Source organism: Hyperolius riggenbachi, chromosome 3 (assembly GCF_040937935.1).
Source record: "Hyperolius riggenbachi isolate aHypRig1 chromosome 3, aHypRig1.pri, whole genome shotgun sequence".
NCBI lineage: Eukaryota > Metazoa > Chordata > Amphibia > Anura > Hyperoliidae > Hyperolius > Hyperolius riggenbachi.
Window position 1 is genome coordinate 482,518,887 of NC_090648.1, and position 19,426 is coordinate 482,538,312.

At 46.6% G+C, this 19,426-nt stretch overlaps 1 protein-coding gene across 3 annotated transcripts in view; it reads right to left on the minus strand.

Annotated features, from left to right (window-relative positions):
- The window catches only part of HNRNPAB (heterogeneous nuclear ribonucleoprotein A/B), a 43,818-nt gene that overhangs the window by 11,936 nt on the left and 12,456 nt on the right, over window positions 1-19,426 (minus strand). For 2 of the 3 annotated variants that reach the window (XM_068278120.1, XM_068278118.1), the window contains exons 1-2: window positions 2,975-3,082; window positions 2,529-2,744 (exon numbers count right to left, since the gene is read on the minus strand). In XM_068278120.1, coding sequence (XP_068134221.1) covers window positions 2,529-2,716 — 188 coding nt within the window. In that variant the 5' untranslated portion in view covers window positions 2,717-2,744; window positions 2,975-3,082. Of the gene's footprint in view, window positions 1-2,528; window positions 2,745-2,974; window positions 3,083-19,426 lie in introns of those variants that run through there. The other variant, XM_068278119.1, reaches the window with a different exon arrangement.

Below are 19,426 nucleotides of genomic sequence, written 5' to 3' on the forward strand. Positions count from 1 at the left end.
GCTTTAAACTTATGCCCAGGATTCTACCTCCCAAAGCTTCTGCACACTGCCATGGGGAAGGGTGCATGAAGAGGGCATGCAGAGTGAACAGAACATGTGCCCTTCAGTGGTAAAGAGGGGACAGAACTACAAAACAGATGGCAAGCAGGAGGAGCATTTTGCAGTAATTTTCTAAAGCTATAAACTGCCACAATATGAAATATATTGTTCAATGCCAGTTAAACCTTGCTATGTGAACATTTTCTTCAGCCCTTAATAGAATACACTAAAAAGTCATGTCACTCTGGAGGAGGCATGTATAATATGATGTTGCTTACACACCCATCTAAGGTCCCTCAGACTAATTTGGAGAGGTGGACAAGACCAATTTGGGGCATCTTGCAAAGGCTGCAGGAGAGCAACTATACATATCCTTTATAAATACAATAAATAATATCCGCCCCTCTAGCGCTTGCAAGAAACTGGTATTCTATGTCTGCACACCAATCACTGATGTGGCCTTGGCTCACGGATTTCTCAGGCAATCTGTGGTATTTTTTGTTATCCCAACAGTTTGACTGTTTTCCCTCCTACATCTGAATTAAGCAGAAGTTGTAAAGTGAAACTGCAACCTTGACTGGCAGGCGGAATACCCATTTCCTGTGAAGGCTGCAAAGGAACCATTGAGGCCAGAGTAGAGTTCTCCCATCAACAGATCTGGTTCTGCCCCAAATTGTTCCTACACAGAATGGTTCATTGTTCACATAAGGCCTAATTTCCACAGTTTTGTTTTAAAGCTTAGTTTTGTCTAGTCATGTAGATGTTTCTCAACTGATTGAGACCAAGCATTACACAGTCACTTAACATATTCCCATACCAAAACTGAAGCACTAACACACCTAAGGTGTAACGCCACAAATGGGGTCATTTGAGGGACATTAAAACAAGTTAACATCTGAAAAATAGGCATAAGGGTGCAGAGACATTAAATTTGCAGGCCAATTTTACCACCACTACATAGGATGAGTGTCAGATTTGGACTACTGTGAACTGACTGGGAATGTAAGATTCCAATTCATTGTACCAGAGTCAGGGCATATAAAAACATACATACTTGGGGCCTTCTCCAGCCTGATTACTCCCTCACCGCTGTCCTGTCTGGCTGAACGCTCTCCGTAGCCTCTCTCCCGTAGCTAGGATCGTTCTGCGCAGTACTACTGCACAGGCACACCTGGCCACTAGAGCGCTCAGAGCCCGCCAGCGCAGTATGGGCCAGACCAGAGGGCTTTCCGGGTCAATTTGTGGAGTCTGCAGGCAGCAGAGGACAGTTGCGTGAAAGCAATATGGCTGGAGGAAGTCCCAGGTATACATACAGTTGTATAACCCCCCCATATCTCAGGTTTACTTTAAGTGGTAAAGTTGGATGTACATACAACACTTTAGAAAAAAGCAATTTCAGGCAAACAGCAGGTAAGAAAGCACTCATGTTAAAGGACAAAGGCACCAAAGGTAAACTAGCTTTGATAAACGTTACATCCACCATGAACAGAAGGGATCTGGTAGCATCTCTAATGCTAAGAGGCAACCCAAAAGCGATTTAAAGTGCTGAACTTACAGGTGGTGGGACCAATGCCAGCTCACAGCTGTCCTATTACACACACAAACCACCAAAAGTAAAAAAAAATATTGCAGTGTGATGGAGGGCTTTGTACTAGATCCAGCTATACTACCCCCCCCCCCCAATGCACTCACATAATGAGCCAGCAGTGATCAGAGTCAGATTAAAACACTGATCTTAAGTGGCAGACATGGGATTTTACACAACAGCACCCAAAGCAGCAGCCATGTTTTCATAAATTGGGCCTGTGCTGGAATATGCCAGAGGATTAAAGAGGGTCAATATTTACCAACAAAGAACCATTTCACCTTTGGTGGTGCTGAGCCAAACCTGTTTATGCTTACAAGGGCAATTCCCTATGTTGGATTCACAATACTATTTTCACATCAAAAAGACTGGATTGTTCAACATTCCCCAGCATACCCAACCAAGCAAGATAATTTGCACAATACCCAGCATAGCCAAGCAAGCAAGATCATTTGCGCAATACTAATCGCAAAATTGATCACTTTTATCAGACATTATGGAAATGATCAAACCATCAGTCTAAAGAGACAATGGCAATCAGGTAGCTCAGACCTTAAATTTCTCAGATCAGAGGGTCAAGCTGGCAGGAAGATTGAAACTGAAATGCAGAGGCCAAAGAACAAAACGATATGCAGGAAGAAAAAAAAGCTAAAGATGCCATCATTTCACATGATAAAGGCAGCTCAGAGCATCAGCCATGGGGATAGGAAGGAGGAGATCTGCAGTAGGTGCTTAGATGGAGGATACTGCTGTGGGGGAGGGGGTAGTAGCAAGGCCTGGGCCATTCCTCCCGCACCAGATGGCGCCAACAAAAGCCCACCATAGAACAAAGCGATCCATGCACGGGCCACAGACAGACCAAACATCACAACGATTAGAATTTTGGTTTTGTGCCGCAACTTACACTCCTTTCGCTACAGAAACGTCAGCTGCGCCCCCTGCGTCGTCCTCCGCTTTACTGGCATCGGTCTGATCGCCTTCCGAGCCGTTCTGGCCGCCCTCCTCCTCCGTCTTCACCTCGGCGGCCTCGCCGTCCGCAGCCTCGTGGCCGTTCTCCGAGGTCTCCATGTACTGCTGCTCGGTGTCAGACATGTTAGAAGGAAGAGATCAGATCGGATCGCTGTGGAGGAAAAAACACACATAAGAATATAAGACGGGAAGGCCGCAATAACCACACACCCCCGCCGCCGGACACAAAGGGTTAAACCCGCGCGACGATCCCTCCGCCGCTGCGTGCTATGCACAAAGCCCGAACTACGCAGCACGTTACGCTGCGCTCCACCGCGCCTCGCAATCTACCGCAGCCGCGTTATAATGCACCACCCGCCAGCCCCCCGTGTCCTCACACACCCCTGCAGCCCGCTGGATTCCTTCAAAATGGACTCTGCCGACAATGCCAACTCGTGGCTTCCTTTATAGAGCCGGAATGGCGCACGCCTCAATAACCCCGGCCGCGATTGGCCGCTCGGAGGAGCCTTTTGTATTCATCGCGGCCGCTGATTGGTGGGTGGCGTCAGCGTCGCAGGAGTAAAGGTGGCCTCGCGAGAGTTGCGCAGCCGCCGGTTTTTCAGCTGTTTGGCTTGTGTGGAATGGAAGGAAGGCTGTAATTATTCCCCTGATTGCTGCAGGGAAGCCTATCATTTGCAGTATCATTTCCTGGTTAAAGGATTTACACAAGGGGGACTTCTGCAACACTGTAGCGAGTTTTAATTCCGTTTCAGACCTTTTTTTTTTCTTTTAATGGCTTTAGTGTAGGAATGGGAGAATGTGGCATTCCCTCTAACCTGAGTGTGGCTACTGCAGCTTGCTTGAATGGAAGTGAAGTGTCTGGCTTTATTCATCAGGGCCCTTTCACACTAGAGGGCTTTTTCGGCGTTTTTAACGTGGCGTCCTTTTACCTTTTACATCTAACGCCGCGTTTTGGAGCTCCCAGGAGCCTTTTTAGGGCTGACCGCGGTGTTTCTCTTTACAATTGATAGTAATGTGTTGGCGTTAAAATGTCTGCATCCAAAACGCAGCATTTTAGCCTTTTACCGCTGCCTGTAGAGGAGCCATTAGTGAGAAGTTGCGTTGTGAAGCGACCGATATAGGGCCCTTTTACACTAACGCGATTGCATTTGCTGAATCGCAAAAGTGCAAATCACTAGCAATTTTAAAATCGCTAGGATTTGCTAAATAACATAGGAATCGCGGTAGGTTATTTCCACTATCGCGATTCATTTTTTACACACAAGCGATCGCGCGGCGGAGTGTATGCCGCGATTTTGCTATGCCCTGCAGTGCATAGCAAAATTGCAAACGTTATTGCCGTGAAAAAAAAAGGATTTTGCTGAATCGCTAGTGTTTAGTGCTAACGCTAGCGAATGCAAGTGGAAAAGAACCCAGTTTGGGCTCTATTCACAATCACACATGCGGTAACAGATTTTTGACCGCTGTATTACCGCCAGTGATCATTTCCGCATTTTTTCCACATTCACTAAAAGTTCCCGCATGCGGGAACAAGGCATAAAAAAAAATTGGGGAAACATGCGTAATTACATAGTAACCGTGCATAAAAAATGGCATAAAAAAAGGTAAAAAAAACATTGAAGTCCAGCAAACACTGCGCAAAAGGCTCCAGACTACATCTAAAGCCCAGTGCACACCGGGCGGATCCGTCTGAAAATCCGCGTGGCTAATGTATCTCTATGGGATGGTGCACACCGGCGGTTTGAGGTTTTTAGCAAACCGCAAATGTGCCTCTTGCTGCACGTTTGCGGTTTGCTTAAAACCTCAAACCGCCGGTGTGCACCAGCCCATAGAGATATATTAGCCAGGCGGATGCGGCCGGCGGATCGCATCAAGATCCGCCCGGTGTGCACTGGGACTACACTCTGTCATCCGCACCTAAAACCGCTAGCGTTTTGTGGATCTGCTAGCAGTTTTGGTGTGCCCCAGGCCTAAGTCAATGGGAAGCGAAAAATATATCACCAAGTACTAGTAAGTGATAAAAAAAAAAATCGGTAGTTAAGTCAGAAATAATGCACCCCTTTTTGTTTGTGAATTACGATTTTTTTTGCGGGAATTACCGACTTTTGCAGACTTTTAACGCACTTTTTACGCATGCAGGTAAATAATGCGCAAGTGCATTAATTATTGTGAATAGAGCCATATGCAGCCTTACAACGCAACATAAAAAAAGTGGTAACGCACATTAACACTGCATTACCATGACATACAGTAGGTACAGGCTATGAAAAGTATGCTTCCCTGTACCTGATAACATGTGCGTTTAGAAGTTACCATAACACCACACGTTACAATTCGACGCTAACGTCGCTCTGTGAACATCCCATAGGATTATTATTGCAGTGCGGTAAGCTGTGCTATAAGACTTTATAACGCAGCTACGCAACGTCCCATTGTGAATAAGCCCTCAATTTAATTAGGTAAATACGCACATTAGATAAAAGTTGGCCAGTAACGACTGCTTCGGCCGACAATCATTTACCTTTTGTGGACAGCATAAGGCTGCGTTCTTACTTAACAGACAACTGTAGTGAGAAGTATATGAAGGCTACCATATTTATTTTCTTTTAAGCAATACCAGTTGCCTGGCAGTCCTGCTGATCCTCTGCCTCCAATACTTCTAGCCATAGACCCTGAACAAGCATGCAGCAGATCAGGTGTTTTTGGCATTGTCAGATCTGACAAGATTAGCTGCATGGTTGTTTCTGGTGTGATTCAGACACCACTGCAGCCAGATAGAGCAGCAGGGCTGCCAGGCAACTGGTATTGTTTAAAAGGAAATCAATATGACAGCCTCCATATGCCTCTCACTACAGTTGTCCTTTAAAGGGAATGTCCAAGCAAAATAAAAAAATGAGTTTCACTTACCTGGGGCTTCTACCAGCCTCATGCAGCCATCCTGTGCCCTCGTAGTCACTCACTGCTGCTCCAGTCCCCCGCTGGCAGCTTGCCGACCTCGGAGGTCGGCGGGACGCATTGCGTACATTTTTACGCATTCCCGCTAGTGCAGGAACATTAACACATACATTTTTACGCATTACTGGTTCAATGCGTAAAAATGTACGCATTGACCCAGTAACGCGTAAAAATGTATGTGTTAATGTTCCTGCACTAGCGGGAATGCGTAAAAATGTACGCAATGCGTCCCGCCGACCTCCGAGGTCGGCAAGCTGCCAGCGGGGGACTGGAGCAGCAGTGAGTGACTACGAGGGAACAGGATAGCTGCATGGGGCTGGTAGAAGCCCCAGGTAAGTGAAACTCATTTTTTAATTTTGCTTTGACATTCCCTTTAACAGACAAAAATCATTTTTTGTCCATTCTCAGCTCATCGCTAAACAGACGGTGAACAGTTCCTATTTTATAAATAGAAGCTGTTCACACTTATCACTCTGCAATGGATCTATGTGCAGCTCACGATAATCCTGGACAAGCGTACCTGTTCCCAGTGACATAGACGAAAGAGCTGGGGGCCTCAGTGTGAGTTTTACATGGGGCCTCAAGCACTATTGATATGAAGCCCCAAATCCTACCAAGGAGAGCTGCAGAGTCAGAGAGGTGTATTTAGAGCAGGGGTGTTAAACTCAAATACTAAGTGGGCCGAAATTGAACACTGGAACCTAGTCGCGGGCCAACATCAATGTCTACTAGCCACCTTCCTCCCTTATAAACACTGGTGTCTAATGGCTCCCCTCCAACCCCTATACAGTTCCCTGGTATCTAGTGGTCCTTCTCCCTTCCCTAGATGGTTCCCTGGTGTCTATTGGTCCTCCCTCCCTCCTCTATATGGTTCCCTAGTGTTTAGTGCTTTCCCCCTACCTCCCCCAAATGGCTTCCCTGGTGATCTAGAGTGGGCCAAACATAATGCAAAGTGGGGAAACCACTTGGGGGCCAAATTTAATGGCTCCGAGGGCCAGATTTGGTTGGAGTTTGACATGTATGATTTAGAGTAAGGAAACCGTTTGTAAAAGAACACCTGAGGTGAAAATAAACGAATGAAATAAACAATTGTATCTACTTTTTAAGTTTTTACTGTTTTATTGTTTTTTCTCAATGACACATTCATGGAAGTATGCCAGAGCTAAAATCTATGAACTATTGACCCTTTTAATCTCCTAGTCTTATTTATGCTGGGTACACATGGTGCGTTCCCGCACTCGATTCCCTGCTCGATTCCCGTCCGCTCGATTATTTCCGATATGTCCAATTCGCGTTTTGATGAATTGTTAGGTCGATTTGGCATACTTTACATGAGAATCAACCTGACAATCATCGAAACGCGGTTGGAAATGCTCAGAAATAATTGAGCGGGGCATCGAGTGTGGGAACGCACCGTGTGTACCCAGCATAAGTATGACTCAGAAAGGAACTGCCACTTACATACCTGATGTTTAACTCTTTCAGGCAGAGCAAGAAAAAAAAAAAGGAACAGCATTGTTATTTGTGTGCTAGGCACTGTACATACCCATGTCTATCTTATCATGTCACCTCTTTTGTCCTTTAAGGATTACTACTATGCAATGCACATATAGAGGTGTTCATTACCAGCATATAACACCAATTCAAAGGTAATAAGATGAATTAAGGAGGGCCCCTAATGGACCCTTCTTGTCCAGGGGCCCCAGTGTGGTCGCATCCTCTGCACCCCCATTACTACGCCACTGTGCATTCCCCCATATAGCCTATGGGGGTAATGCATCTTCCCCGAGCTACAGCCGGACCACAGCGGATCATCAGAATGGACACTACACTGTCCTCTCCTGCTGGCCGCACATGATCCAGCACAAGTGGAAACACAGCATAAGGCCGATGTCGCTTTAGGACATGTTGGATCCTTAACAATGCCTTATCATAACGTTATTTGCACTCCCTCACACATTCCGTTGTGTGCCAATTGTTTTCCTCCCTAGTTACAGAATCTATTGCTAGTGAAGCATCTGTTCAATATCGCAAAAAGAGGTGACTCGAACCCCCGATTTTCAGTTTGCGCAAACTTTTGCAAACCGCAATAGACTTCAATGGGGAGGCGAACTTTGAAAACTAGAAACATTTATGCTGGCCACAAAAGTGATGGAAAAGCTGTTTCAAGGGTTCTAACACCTGGAGTGGGACATGGAGGAGTGGGACACACGCCAAAAGTCCCAGGGAAAAATCTGGATTTGATGCACAGCAGCGTTTTAAGAGCAGAAATCACATTGCATTGCTAAATTGGAGGCCTAAAGTGCTTTAAAACATCTTGCATGTGTATACGTCAATCAGGGAGTGTAATTAGAGTTCTGCTTCACACTGACACACCAAACTCACTGTGTAACACACCGCAAACAGCTGTTTGTGTAGTGACGGCCGTGCTGGACTGGTGCGCACCATGACAAGAGTGCAGATGATGGCGGCTTTCCAGCCCATATGGTCGCTGCGTTGAGGTAGCTCGATGACAGAACAACAATGACTGCCCAGCTGATCGAATTTGGTCTCCACCAAGCCCCCGCAGCACCAGTAGAGTTGAACTGCCACTCAGCCAAGGAGGAGGAGGATGATTACAGCGAAGAGGATGTAGCAGGAGGAGATGAGGTGGCAGGAGGCCTGCTTGCAAGCCGTGGAGGTGTCACAGGTAGGTCCGCTGCACAGCCACGTACTCGCTGCTTGTCAGCGGTCACCAGGTTGACCCAATGGACTGTGTAAGTAATGTACCTGCCCTGACCGTGCTTGGCAGACCAGACAACCATGGTCAGATGGACCCTTGACCCAACGCTGTGTGCCAGAGATGACACCACTTGCCTCCCAACTTCAAGGTACAGTTTGTGTATTGCCTTTTTAGAGAAATAATTGCGGCCTGGCATCTTCCACTGCGGTGTCCCAATGGCCACAAATTTACGGAAGGCCTCAGAGTCCACCAGCTGGTATGGTAACAGCTGGCGAGCTAACAGTTCCGCCAAGCCAGCTATTAGGCGCCGGGCAAGGGGGTGACTGGCACAAATTGGCTTCTTCCGCTCAAAGATTTCCCTCACGGACACCTGACTGCTGCTGTGGGCAGAGGAGCAGGAACCGCTCAAGGTGAGAGGCAGAGTGGAGGGTGGCTGTGATTGTGAAGGTGCAAGGGAGAAAGAGGCTGAAGATGATGTACCTGAAGGAGGAAGAGGAGAAGGTGGGTGGCTTTTCTTTTGTGTGCTGCTTTTCCTCTGGTGCTCTTCCCATTGCAGTTTGTGCCTTTTCTCCATGTGCCTTCGTAAGGCAGTTGTCCCTACGTGAGTGTCGGCCTTTCCACGGCTCAATTTTTGGAGGCAGAGAGAACAGATGGCATTACTCTGATCTGAGGCAGACACACTAAAAAAATTCCAAACCGCTGAGCCCCCCTGGGGTGATGGCACTATGGTGGCGTCAGCAACTCACATTGGCTGGCTGTCCATAGGTGGCGATACATGGCGCCAGACACTGCCACCAGCTGTTCATCTCCTCTATTGGTAACCCACGTGGCATCCGTATCATCATAATCATCCTCCCCAGCTTCGCTTGCCTCAGACGCCTCATAAACTGCACCAATAGCAGGTACTTCATCATCCTCCTCCTCACACGTTACGTCCATAGTGTCGCCTAACTCAGACATATGAGGTGGTGTAACTTGCTTAACACCTTCATCTTGTTGCAACAGTCGTGGCTGTGAATCAGTTAATTCCCCACCAAATAACTCCTGCAAAGTGTCAAATGCAGCGGATGTGGTGCTTGTAGTAGTGCTGGTGGCTGCGGAAGATGAGGTGTTCTATGTTAAATAGTCAACCACATCCTGACAATCTTGGGAGTTGATGGGACGTCAATTCCTCTGAGCACTGTACTTTGGTCCAGGGCCGCACAAAATCACATCAGCACGACCTTGAACAGACCTGCCGGGTGGCCTTCCTCTGGGTCTGCCTCCGCCTCTACCTGTTTTGTCCATATCGGGGGGGGGGGGGGGGGGGGGGATGAAGTGAAAGGTATGCACTGACTTGACTAATACAATGTGCAGTCACACATGTGCAGTTAACAGGTATGCACAGAGTGGTATATCACACTGTGTGCGCTCAGGTAGGTGGGTGCACTGAACAACAGGTAGGTATATGCAGTGCTGCTGGGTATTACAAATGTGCACCTGTCACACAGACACACAGGTACTGTGAACCGTGAATACTGGTGGTATTAACTATGCATGCGCTCACGTCGGTATAGATAGGTAGGTGCTCTGAACAGTGAACAGGTACAGTGATTGGGATTACAAATGTGCAGCTGCCTGTCACACACACAGATAGTCACTGAATGTGCTGGGCCTGGCAGTGGCACAGTAGGAATTACCAAGGCCAGCTGCGACTGACTGACAGGGCTTTATATAATGCAAGTGGGCCACACACACACAAAAAAAAAAATAGATCACAAGAACAAGATTAGCTCTCAAAAGAGCTGTTGAGGGGTGCTTTTTTAGCAATAAGAATCAGCAAGGAGCAAGCTAACAAGCCTACAAGAGCCTAAATAAGCTTTCCCTACGTGAGTCTGCAGAAGCTCTCCCTTCTCTAATTACTGCAGGCACAAGATGCTGCCTGCCTTATATAAGGGGGGGGGGGGAGGAGTGGCTCCAGGAGGGAGTGTAGCCTGATTGGCTACAATGTGTCTGCTGACTGTGATGTACAGGGTCAAAGTTGATTTAAAGTTCACGTTCACGACTGAAGTTCGAGTGAAAAAGTTCGCGGTTTACCCGTTCGGGCCATCTCTAATCGCAAAAGTCAACCCCCCCCTCCTCGATTTGTCACCTGATGGGATCATTTTTCAATCCCTGATGGGCAACAGTAGTCGCATGTGTGTAACAAAAAAATGCTTTTAGTGGTAATCCTGAGTTTGGCTGAGGGCCAGTGAACACTAAAAAGCGCTTGTGTAAAAGCAAACGCTTAGCGGTTTTTGAAGTGATTTTAAGGTGATTCTAGGCATATGCCCAGCGATTTTTTTAAGCATGCCTAGCGATTTTTGTAGCGTTTTGGTGTAGCATTTTTACTTAACACTGAGGCTGGATTACCTCAGAAATCAGCAAAAATGCTGCAAAAAATGTTTGCGTTTGGGAAAAAAAGCACATCGCTCTGGTGTGCTCCATCCCATTCAAACACATTAGCCAAGCACTTTGTGAAGCGCAAGCGTTTTAAACAGGGCTGTGGAGTCGGTCCAAAAATCCACCGACTCCGACTCCTCAGTTTAGGATTCCACCGACTCCAACTCAGACTCCTCTAATTTGCATATTACAATTTTGTTGATTAACAGTACGTAACGTGAAATCCGTCTCTTAATTGCCAACGTTTAGGAATTTTACAAGACAACTGAAGTGAGAAGGATATTGTAGACTACTATATTTATTCCCTTTAGTCATAGGCCTCAATTCACTAAGCTTATCTCCTGTCTTTAATAACTCTTCTAGAGTTGTTACCATGGTGGATAAGGCATGTAGTATTCAGGAAACATTTTACCTCAGGCAAACCTAAAGTTAACTCTTCTGTCTTTAAGTTAACACTTTAATCCTCAAAATAACTCCAGAGTTAAAGACAGGCTGTTCATTAACTGCATGTGAAAATAACTACAGAGGAGGTAAATTAACTACAGAGGAGGTAACGTAAGGAATGAAGAGATAAGATAACTCTCTTACTAGTGGAGGTAAGTTTTCTCTTGCCTTATTATCTCCAGCATGATCTTAGTGAATTGAGGCCATACACTAAAACTAGTCCTTGGTAAGTAAGAGTACTTGTAGAAGGTACAGACCGGAACAAAGAACATCTATCAGGCCCTAGGCAATGTCACTGTGGGTACATGTAAGAATGATGTGCAGGTACTCTGCAGGGGAATAAGGAGATTCTTCCTCTATTACACGTTCTTCATGCACAATCTGAACATGGATCAGGCCCTAGGCAATGTAACTGTGGGTACATGTAAGAATGATGTGCAGATATTCTGCAGGGGAATGAGTAGATTCTTCCTCTATTACACACATTCTTCATGCACAATTTGAACAAGGTTTATGGGTGACAGACAACACCTCTGTGTTCAATGTGCACAACATTCTCAGTGGATTCCCTGCAGCTCTGTGGGGAGTGCATATGTAGAGTATAGTACTACTGTGTAACAAAGTAAACCTGAGACAGATGAAATTCAAGTTTTATACATATCTGGGGCTTCCTCCAGCCCCCTTCAGGCTAATCAGTCCCTCGCTGTCTTCCTCCGCCACCTGGATCTTCTGCTATGAGTCCAGGTACTTGAGCCAGTCGCGCGTAGTGCGCATGCACACACTCCGCCGCCGGGAGCGTACTACACCTGCGCAGCACTATTGCCCAGGTGCAGAATGCTCCTGGCTGTGGAAACGGCATGCGGCCAGACTGCGCTGACTGGCTGAATTGCCATGACTTATAGCAGAAGATCCAGGTGGCGGAGGAGGACAGCGAGGGACTGATTAGCCTGAAGGGGGCTGGAGGAAGCCCCAGGTATGTATAACACTTTTCTTTTCATCCGTCTCAGGTACCCTTTAATTTGTAGTCACCAAACCAAATTTTAACAACATATCAAATTATTTGATTTCATGAGCAGAATCAACGCAGAATTATTTTCCTCTCATTGACCATATCTATTAGTGACACGGCTACACATCAGGCTTTATTCTTACAGCATAGATGTTATTTAGTATATATAAGAGATTCCTGTGTACACATCATATATACAGTCACAATCAGATATGTATATCTGACTTTAAAAATACGGGGACTGCATTATTGAAGCAGCATAAATAACTAATTTTGCTTGGTTTATTTCATTTTTGTGGACTGAGCACAGCTATTACTGTATGTATAAATTATTTTTAATGACTGTTATCTGAGAAATAGAACATTTTATCATATTTTCTATTTTAATTACAGTTACAAATTCATTAGGAGTCGGATTCGGTGCATTTTTTCCCGACTCCGACTCCAGGCACCCAAAATTGCCCCGACTCCGACTCCACAGCCCTGGTTTTAAAAATCACTCAGAAGCGCTCTTGGTGTGAAGAAGCCCCAGGTAAATAAGTGGCACCTAAAGCTTTCACTTAGCATTCAATCACAGTGCTGTGTACTAATAATTTGTAAAACAAACAAAACAAAAAACTGTTTATTTACTGTGAATCCAAACAAAGTACTGGAAGGAAACACAACATGAAACTATTCTATTCATAGAGCCTTACACATGACTGAGCCCACTTTTACCACTGAGACACACTGTGAGTGCTTTTCTAACCATCAGCACTGTCTGAGCGTTTAAAAAAAAAACACTCCCATTAAGGGCCAGTGCACACCAAAAATCGCAAACGCACAGCTCTTGTTGAAGTGATTTTTCAAGGCGATTCTAGGCATGTGCCTAGCAATTTTCTATTTATACCTAGCGTTTTTTTTGAGCATTTTTTTCATGTACAGTACAGCTGCTAGTGTACTGGTTTTGTCACAAAAACGCTTGGAAAATCGCTCCGATCTAGCGTTTTTCAGAGCGATTTTCTACTTTACTATGATTAAAGAGGAGCTGTTAGGTATAGGGTCTCAGAGAAAATAAACACATATATCAGTAGCTAAAGATTGGCTGTACTTACATTACATATGCATTTCACTGTCCACGTTTGGATTTCACAGATTTTGTATATAGTATATGCAGAGATAGATGCTCCTGACAGCTCATGGCAGGCTCCATGTTTGTGAAGCCAAATGTGTCGTCATGTCCTGCCTGCTTCTGATCACAGATAAGCTCGTTCTTGAACAACACGGTGTGCAGTGAATATTAATGAGCCATGTGGCTAGGAACAATAGCTGACTCCTGCAGTGTAGTCTGCCCGAGATTTATCAGTGCTTCGCGCTGGACTGATTAGAAGCTCCTGTACCGTCTCATTAGCAGCCGAGGGGAGGGCCCCAGAATGCTTTGCAGTTTAGCTGCGGCTTGCGTCTTTATGGGTCTATAACAGACTTTAAGATAAGCACACATCAAAGGTAACTGAAATGTTTATCTTCACTAATGGCTTTTGAGCTTCCTTCTAAACTGTTTAACACAGGAGAATAGAGGTTTAAATTAGCTTCTGCAGCCTGACAGTTACTCTTTAAAGAGAACCTGAACTGAAAATAAAATGTAAAAATAAACATACACAGGTCATATTTACCTCCTGTGTAGTCTACTCATCAATCTCTTTCTCCTTTCCTGTGTTCTGTTTGCCCACTGTGATCAATGGAATTCTCGGTCTGACATTTTGAAAATGGCCATTACCCCATAACAGCTTCCTGGTCAGCATACTGTTGAACTGTTATATCGCCCACTTGAGCTATAGGGAAACATGGACATTACCTTGCACATTCAGTTGTAACTGACAGCTGCTGATATATAACTGACAGCAACTGGTATATTTCAGTTCTGACAAAATCTTGTCAGAACTGGAAGGGATCACTGTAAGAAGAAAATGGTGAGCTTCTGAGAGGAACTGATGGTGAGGTAAGTATGTAATGTTCATTTGCAGCTACGTCATGTGTTTATTTTAAATAATTTTACTCAGTTCAGGTTCCCTTTAACTTTGAGGCTGAATCGCCTCAGAAATCAGCAGAAATGCTGCAGGACCTGCGTTTGGGAAAAAAAGCACATTGCTCTGATGTGTTCCATCCCATTCTAATACATTAGCCAACCCCTTTTGAAAGCGCTCAGAAGTGCTCTTGGTGTACACCAACCTAACTTGCATTAAAGGGAACCTTAACTGAGAGGGATATGGATACTTCCTTTTAAACAATACCAGTTGCCTGGCAGTCCTGCTGATCTCTTTGGCTGCAGTAGTGGCTGAATCACACACCTGAAACAAGCATGCAGCTAATCCAGTCTGACTTCAGTCAAAGCACCTGATCTGCATGCTTGTTGAGGGGCTGTAGCTAAAAGTATTAGACACAGGATTAGCAGGAGAGTCAGGCAACTGGTATTATTTTAAAAGGAAAAATCCATATCCTTCGCAGTTTAGGTTCCCTTTAACCACTTAAGGACCAGGGCTTTCTGCAGTGATCGGTGCTGCGTGGGCTCTCAAACCCGCAGCACCGATCAGGATTGAGCCTTGGCGATCAGACTTCCCCCCTTTTTTCCCCACTAGGGGGATGTCCTGCTGGGGGGGGTCTGATCGCCGCCGGCTGTTTGTGATCTGCAGGGGGGGGGGCTCTTCAAAGCATTTTCGGAGCTCCCTCCTTCCCCTTACCTCCCTCTCCCTCCATGGGCTGCGCAGGACGGATTTCCGTCCTGCGCATTGAAGGATAGGCTTCAGCCTATCATATGCCGGCGATCCCCGGCCAATCAGAGGCCGGGGATCGCCGATCTACGTCACGGCGCTGCTCTCCGGCTGTTCACGGAGACCTATCGGCGTTAGGCGGTCGTTAAGTGGTTAAAATCACAGCGATTTTACCATGATTTTAATGCAAGTCAATGGGACTTGCGCTGATGATCAGAAAAACGCTCACATTGGGCTCTATTCTCAATGATTTTCCGCATGCTGAAATGCACTTGCGGTAAATTCCCGACTGAAAAAAAACCATCTTGACCACAAATGTTTACGCATGAAATTTACCGCATGCGTAAAATTTTACGCATTAATTACCCGCATGCATAAAAAATGCGGTAAAAGTCCGCAAAAGTCGGTAGTTTCTGCAAAGAAAATCAAAATTCACAAAAAAAGGGGCGCCTTATTTCTGACTTAACTACCAAATTTTTATCACCTACTAGTACTTGGTGATATATTTCGCTTCCCATTGACTTAAATGGAGTCTGCAGCCTTGAGTGCTGTGTTTGCTGAACTTTAATTTTTTTTTTTGCAACTTTTTTTCCGCATGGTTTCCGCATGTTTACTATGTAATTACGCACGTTTCCCAAAATTTTTTACGCATTGTTCCCGCATGCGGGAAATATGCGGAACATTTTTAGTGAATGTGGAAAAAATGCGGAATTTATCACATGCGGTAATATAGCGGTAAAAAATCTCTTACCACATGTGTGATTGAGAATAGAGCCCATTGTGTCTCAGGTCTAAAACAGTATGAGAGAATACCTACAAAATCTGTTCGCAGTTCAAAGTCTTCTAGCCCTCATACTACATGAAGACGGGAAAATTGGGCAATCAAAACTGAATGCGTGAACGCACCCTTAAGCTAAGTATACACATGATAATTGTCACCCACAGTGGATCGGGAAATAATTCCTCTAATGACAAACGTGAGGACCGCACCGCTTGCCTTCAGGCTAGCGATGCATTTTGTTGCTATGTATGGGGGGGAGGGCCGAGGGACGACAAACGGCGCACACAAAGGAGCGGAAATAACATTGAGATCAGGACACCTGAGGAGGATCGAGCGAGGGGTGGGCCTTTGTACACTCATTCGATTGTCTGCTGAAATGGTCGTTATCAGCGAACAGTTATCGCATGTGTGTATGTATCTTATAGGAGTCGTCAAGCAACTAATGCTACCCAGAGTACTACTTACCCGGGGCTTCCTCCAGCCGCTGGCAGCCGCTATGTCCCTAGCCGCAGCACCGCTCTCTGCTGCTGGCTCTCAGTCCCCGACAGTGCCTCGCCATGTGTCCTCTACTGCACAAGCGCCGCTGTCAATCACCTCCACGTGGTCCAGAACTTAGTGCACGGGCGCAATACGCACTCACGGAGGTCTCAGTAGAGGACGACCGGGAGGTCGAAGTAGAGGATGACCGGGAGGTCGTCCTGCGCACCGTTGGGGAACAGGGGCCAGCGGAGCTGCAGCGAGGGACATAGCGGCTGCCAGGGGCTGGAGGAAGACTCTCCAGTAGGTAGTACATAGTACTCTACTCTTAATAACCTACACTCTCATTTAAAAGGATCTGAAAACCTTTTTGACAAAATATATAACACAAACCTCCTCCCAAGGGAGGTTTGTACATAGAGTGGGCCACAGGGCCGAAGCAGGCGCCCCATAGCAGTAATGTAATACGTAAGGGTGATTCAGGGCTCCAGCGGTTACCGGACCCTGAATTACATCTCCCTCCTAGTTGCTACAACTCAGAGGAGGGGGAAGCTACTATGGAGGGAGAAACTTCAGGATTCTAATGAGGCTTTCCCCATCCTCTTGAGCCTCGGGGTTCCAGCGCTGGCTCCCCCGAAAATACCCTGACAAGCTGTGCGCAGGCACGTTAGCAAGCTGCAATATTTACAATCTGCGCTCCTGCGCAGGTGCAGTATCAGTTTTCCGATCAGCTCAGGTGGAAGTAGCTGAGCTTGATCTGGTCTTTTCTACTGCCCAAGTGCTAGCCGCCTGCGCAGTAGAGGGGACTCGATCAGGCTCGGCTATTTCAGCCTCAATCAGATCAGAAAGCTGATACTGCGCCTGCTGGCTGTAAATATTGCCGCCCTTGGTGTTTGGGGGCTGCAAGCACTGGATCCCGAGGGGGGAGAGGAATGGGGAAGGCTTATTTGGATCAAGAGGCTTCCCCCTCCTGAGGTAAGTACCCCCCCCCCCCAGGGGAATTTTTATTCTTATAGATTTCCTTTAGAGGAGTTGCAAGGTGCAAAAATAAATCTATCTCTACTTACCTGGGGCCTCTTCCATCCCCTAGAAGTAATTTGTGTCCCTCGCCGCAGCTCCGGTCTGCTACCCAGTCCGGCTGAAGTATTGCCGACCCATCGGGTCTGCATGGGCAAAAAAACGGTGATGCGGCTGGGTCGCCGATCCTTCAGAGGCTACCAGCGGGACCCAGGAGAAGGCCAGAGCTGCGGTGAGAGACACAAATGACTTCTAGGCAGGGCCGGTTTAAGCAACAATGTGGCCCCAGGGCAAAATAAACCTGGGGGGCCCCCCCAACAGATACCCCGGAGCAAAAATTGGCATTAAAGGGAAGGTTCAGGGAGGGTGGGTAAAAAATAAAAATCAATTTCCACTTACCTGGGGCTTCCTTCAGCCCGTGGCAGGCAGGAGGTGCCCTCGCCGCCGCTCCGCAGGCTCCCGGTGGTCTCCGGTGGCCGACCCGACCTGGCCTTGGAGCGCAGAAGAGCCCGACCTGGCAGCCGGCCTGGCCAGGTCGGGTCGGCCACCGGAGACCACCGGGAGCCTGCGGAGCGGCGGCGAGGGCACGAGAAAGGTGGAACTCCGCTCAAAACCTCCGTCTGCCGACAGTGCAGGATAGCAGGCTGCCAAAACCTCGGATCCAAGACTGTGTAAAAAGTGGAATCCGCACGATGTCGGTAGAAACTGTAAATCTTTATTGGATCATAAAACACGACAGGCTAACCCAGCACCACATGCTGACATGTTTCGGGCGTTACACGCCCTTAATCATAGCATAGGCGTAGGCAGGAGAAAATGACTCCTAAATAGAGTGAGGTTACACCCGAAGTCACATGCCTAATAGGCTCCACCCACAAAGAAAAGTACATAAAAAATGTGCATAAAAAACACAAGTGAAATATCCCTCAAATGAGTGTGATCTGACAGATAAAAACATACTTGAAATAAAATTGTAAGTACATATGATAATATTCACTCTAACAGTACAGAACGCAGCAATAAATGTGATCCAAAATCTGCAGACAAATCAAAAATTATTTGCTACAAAGTTGGATCACATACCCACACAATGGTGAATGGCAAGGACAAAAACCAGTAAATAGTCAGTCGCATTAAGTGACTGTATTGAGATCCCATTTAGCATTGAGCCCTTCTGGCGAGCGTGTCCCTAACTGGAAAATCCAGTATGCCTCACGGGTAAGGAGACGTTTATAAACGTCTCCCCCTCTCGGAGGTCTCAGGACACGCTCGATACCTTGAAATGAAAAAGAGGACATATTTCCTGAATGGGCCATTCTAAAATGCTTCGCTACATTTGACACCTCCAAGGTTAACCAACCAGCTCCCCTATAATGTTCTGCTATACGTTGCCTAAGGTGCCTAGTAGTGCACCCTACATATTGGACGTGACATAGGGAACACGAAATTAAATAGATCGTGTACCTCGTGTCACAATTAATATATTGTTTTATGGGAAAGGTTCTGCCATTGGAAAACGCAGTGACAGAACGGGTGGACTTGTGTACAGTGCAGTATTGGCAAGTAGAAAAATTACATTTATAGGACCCAAGAGTAGTCAACCAGCACGGCCGTTGCGCGCTAGAGGAAAAAAGGCTGGGTGATAGGATGCTCCCAAGTGTGGGAGCCTTTCTACTCGCGAATCTGACTCCCTGTTTGATGATCTGATTAAGGGTCTCATCCGCTTGTAGCTCTGGCAAAGACTTCCTCACTATCTGTGTAATTTGTTTAAATTCCTGACTGTAGGTGGTCACAAAAGTCATGTCAGTACTAACTCGCGACGATGTGTGACTGGGACTGGAAGTTAATAGATCTTCTCTAGTTTTCATTAGGGCTTGCCTCCTCCCTCTCTCGATCATCCAGCTCGGATAACCACGCTCGGCAAGACGAGAACCCACAGCATCCAACTCCGAACCGAGGGCCAGGCTGTCAGAACAGTTGCGACGCACCCGAATTGACTCACCCACAGGAACCGCACGAATGGTATGAGCCGGGTGGCAGCTGTTGGCCCTCAGGGTGGAGTTGCCGCTGCAGGGCTTGCGGTAAGTGCTGGAAACCACAGAGGCGGACGAGGGGTCACCCCTCAATGTGAGATCAAGAAAATTGATCTCAGAGGGGGTCCACTGGGAGGTGAACACTAAGTTTAAGGGGTTGGCATTCAAAAGATCAACAAATTGTAGTGCCTCCTCGTGCGTGCCGTCCCAGACGACCAGCAGGTCAT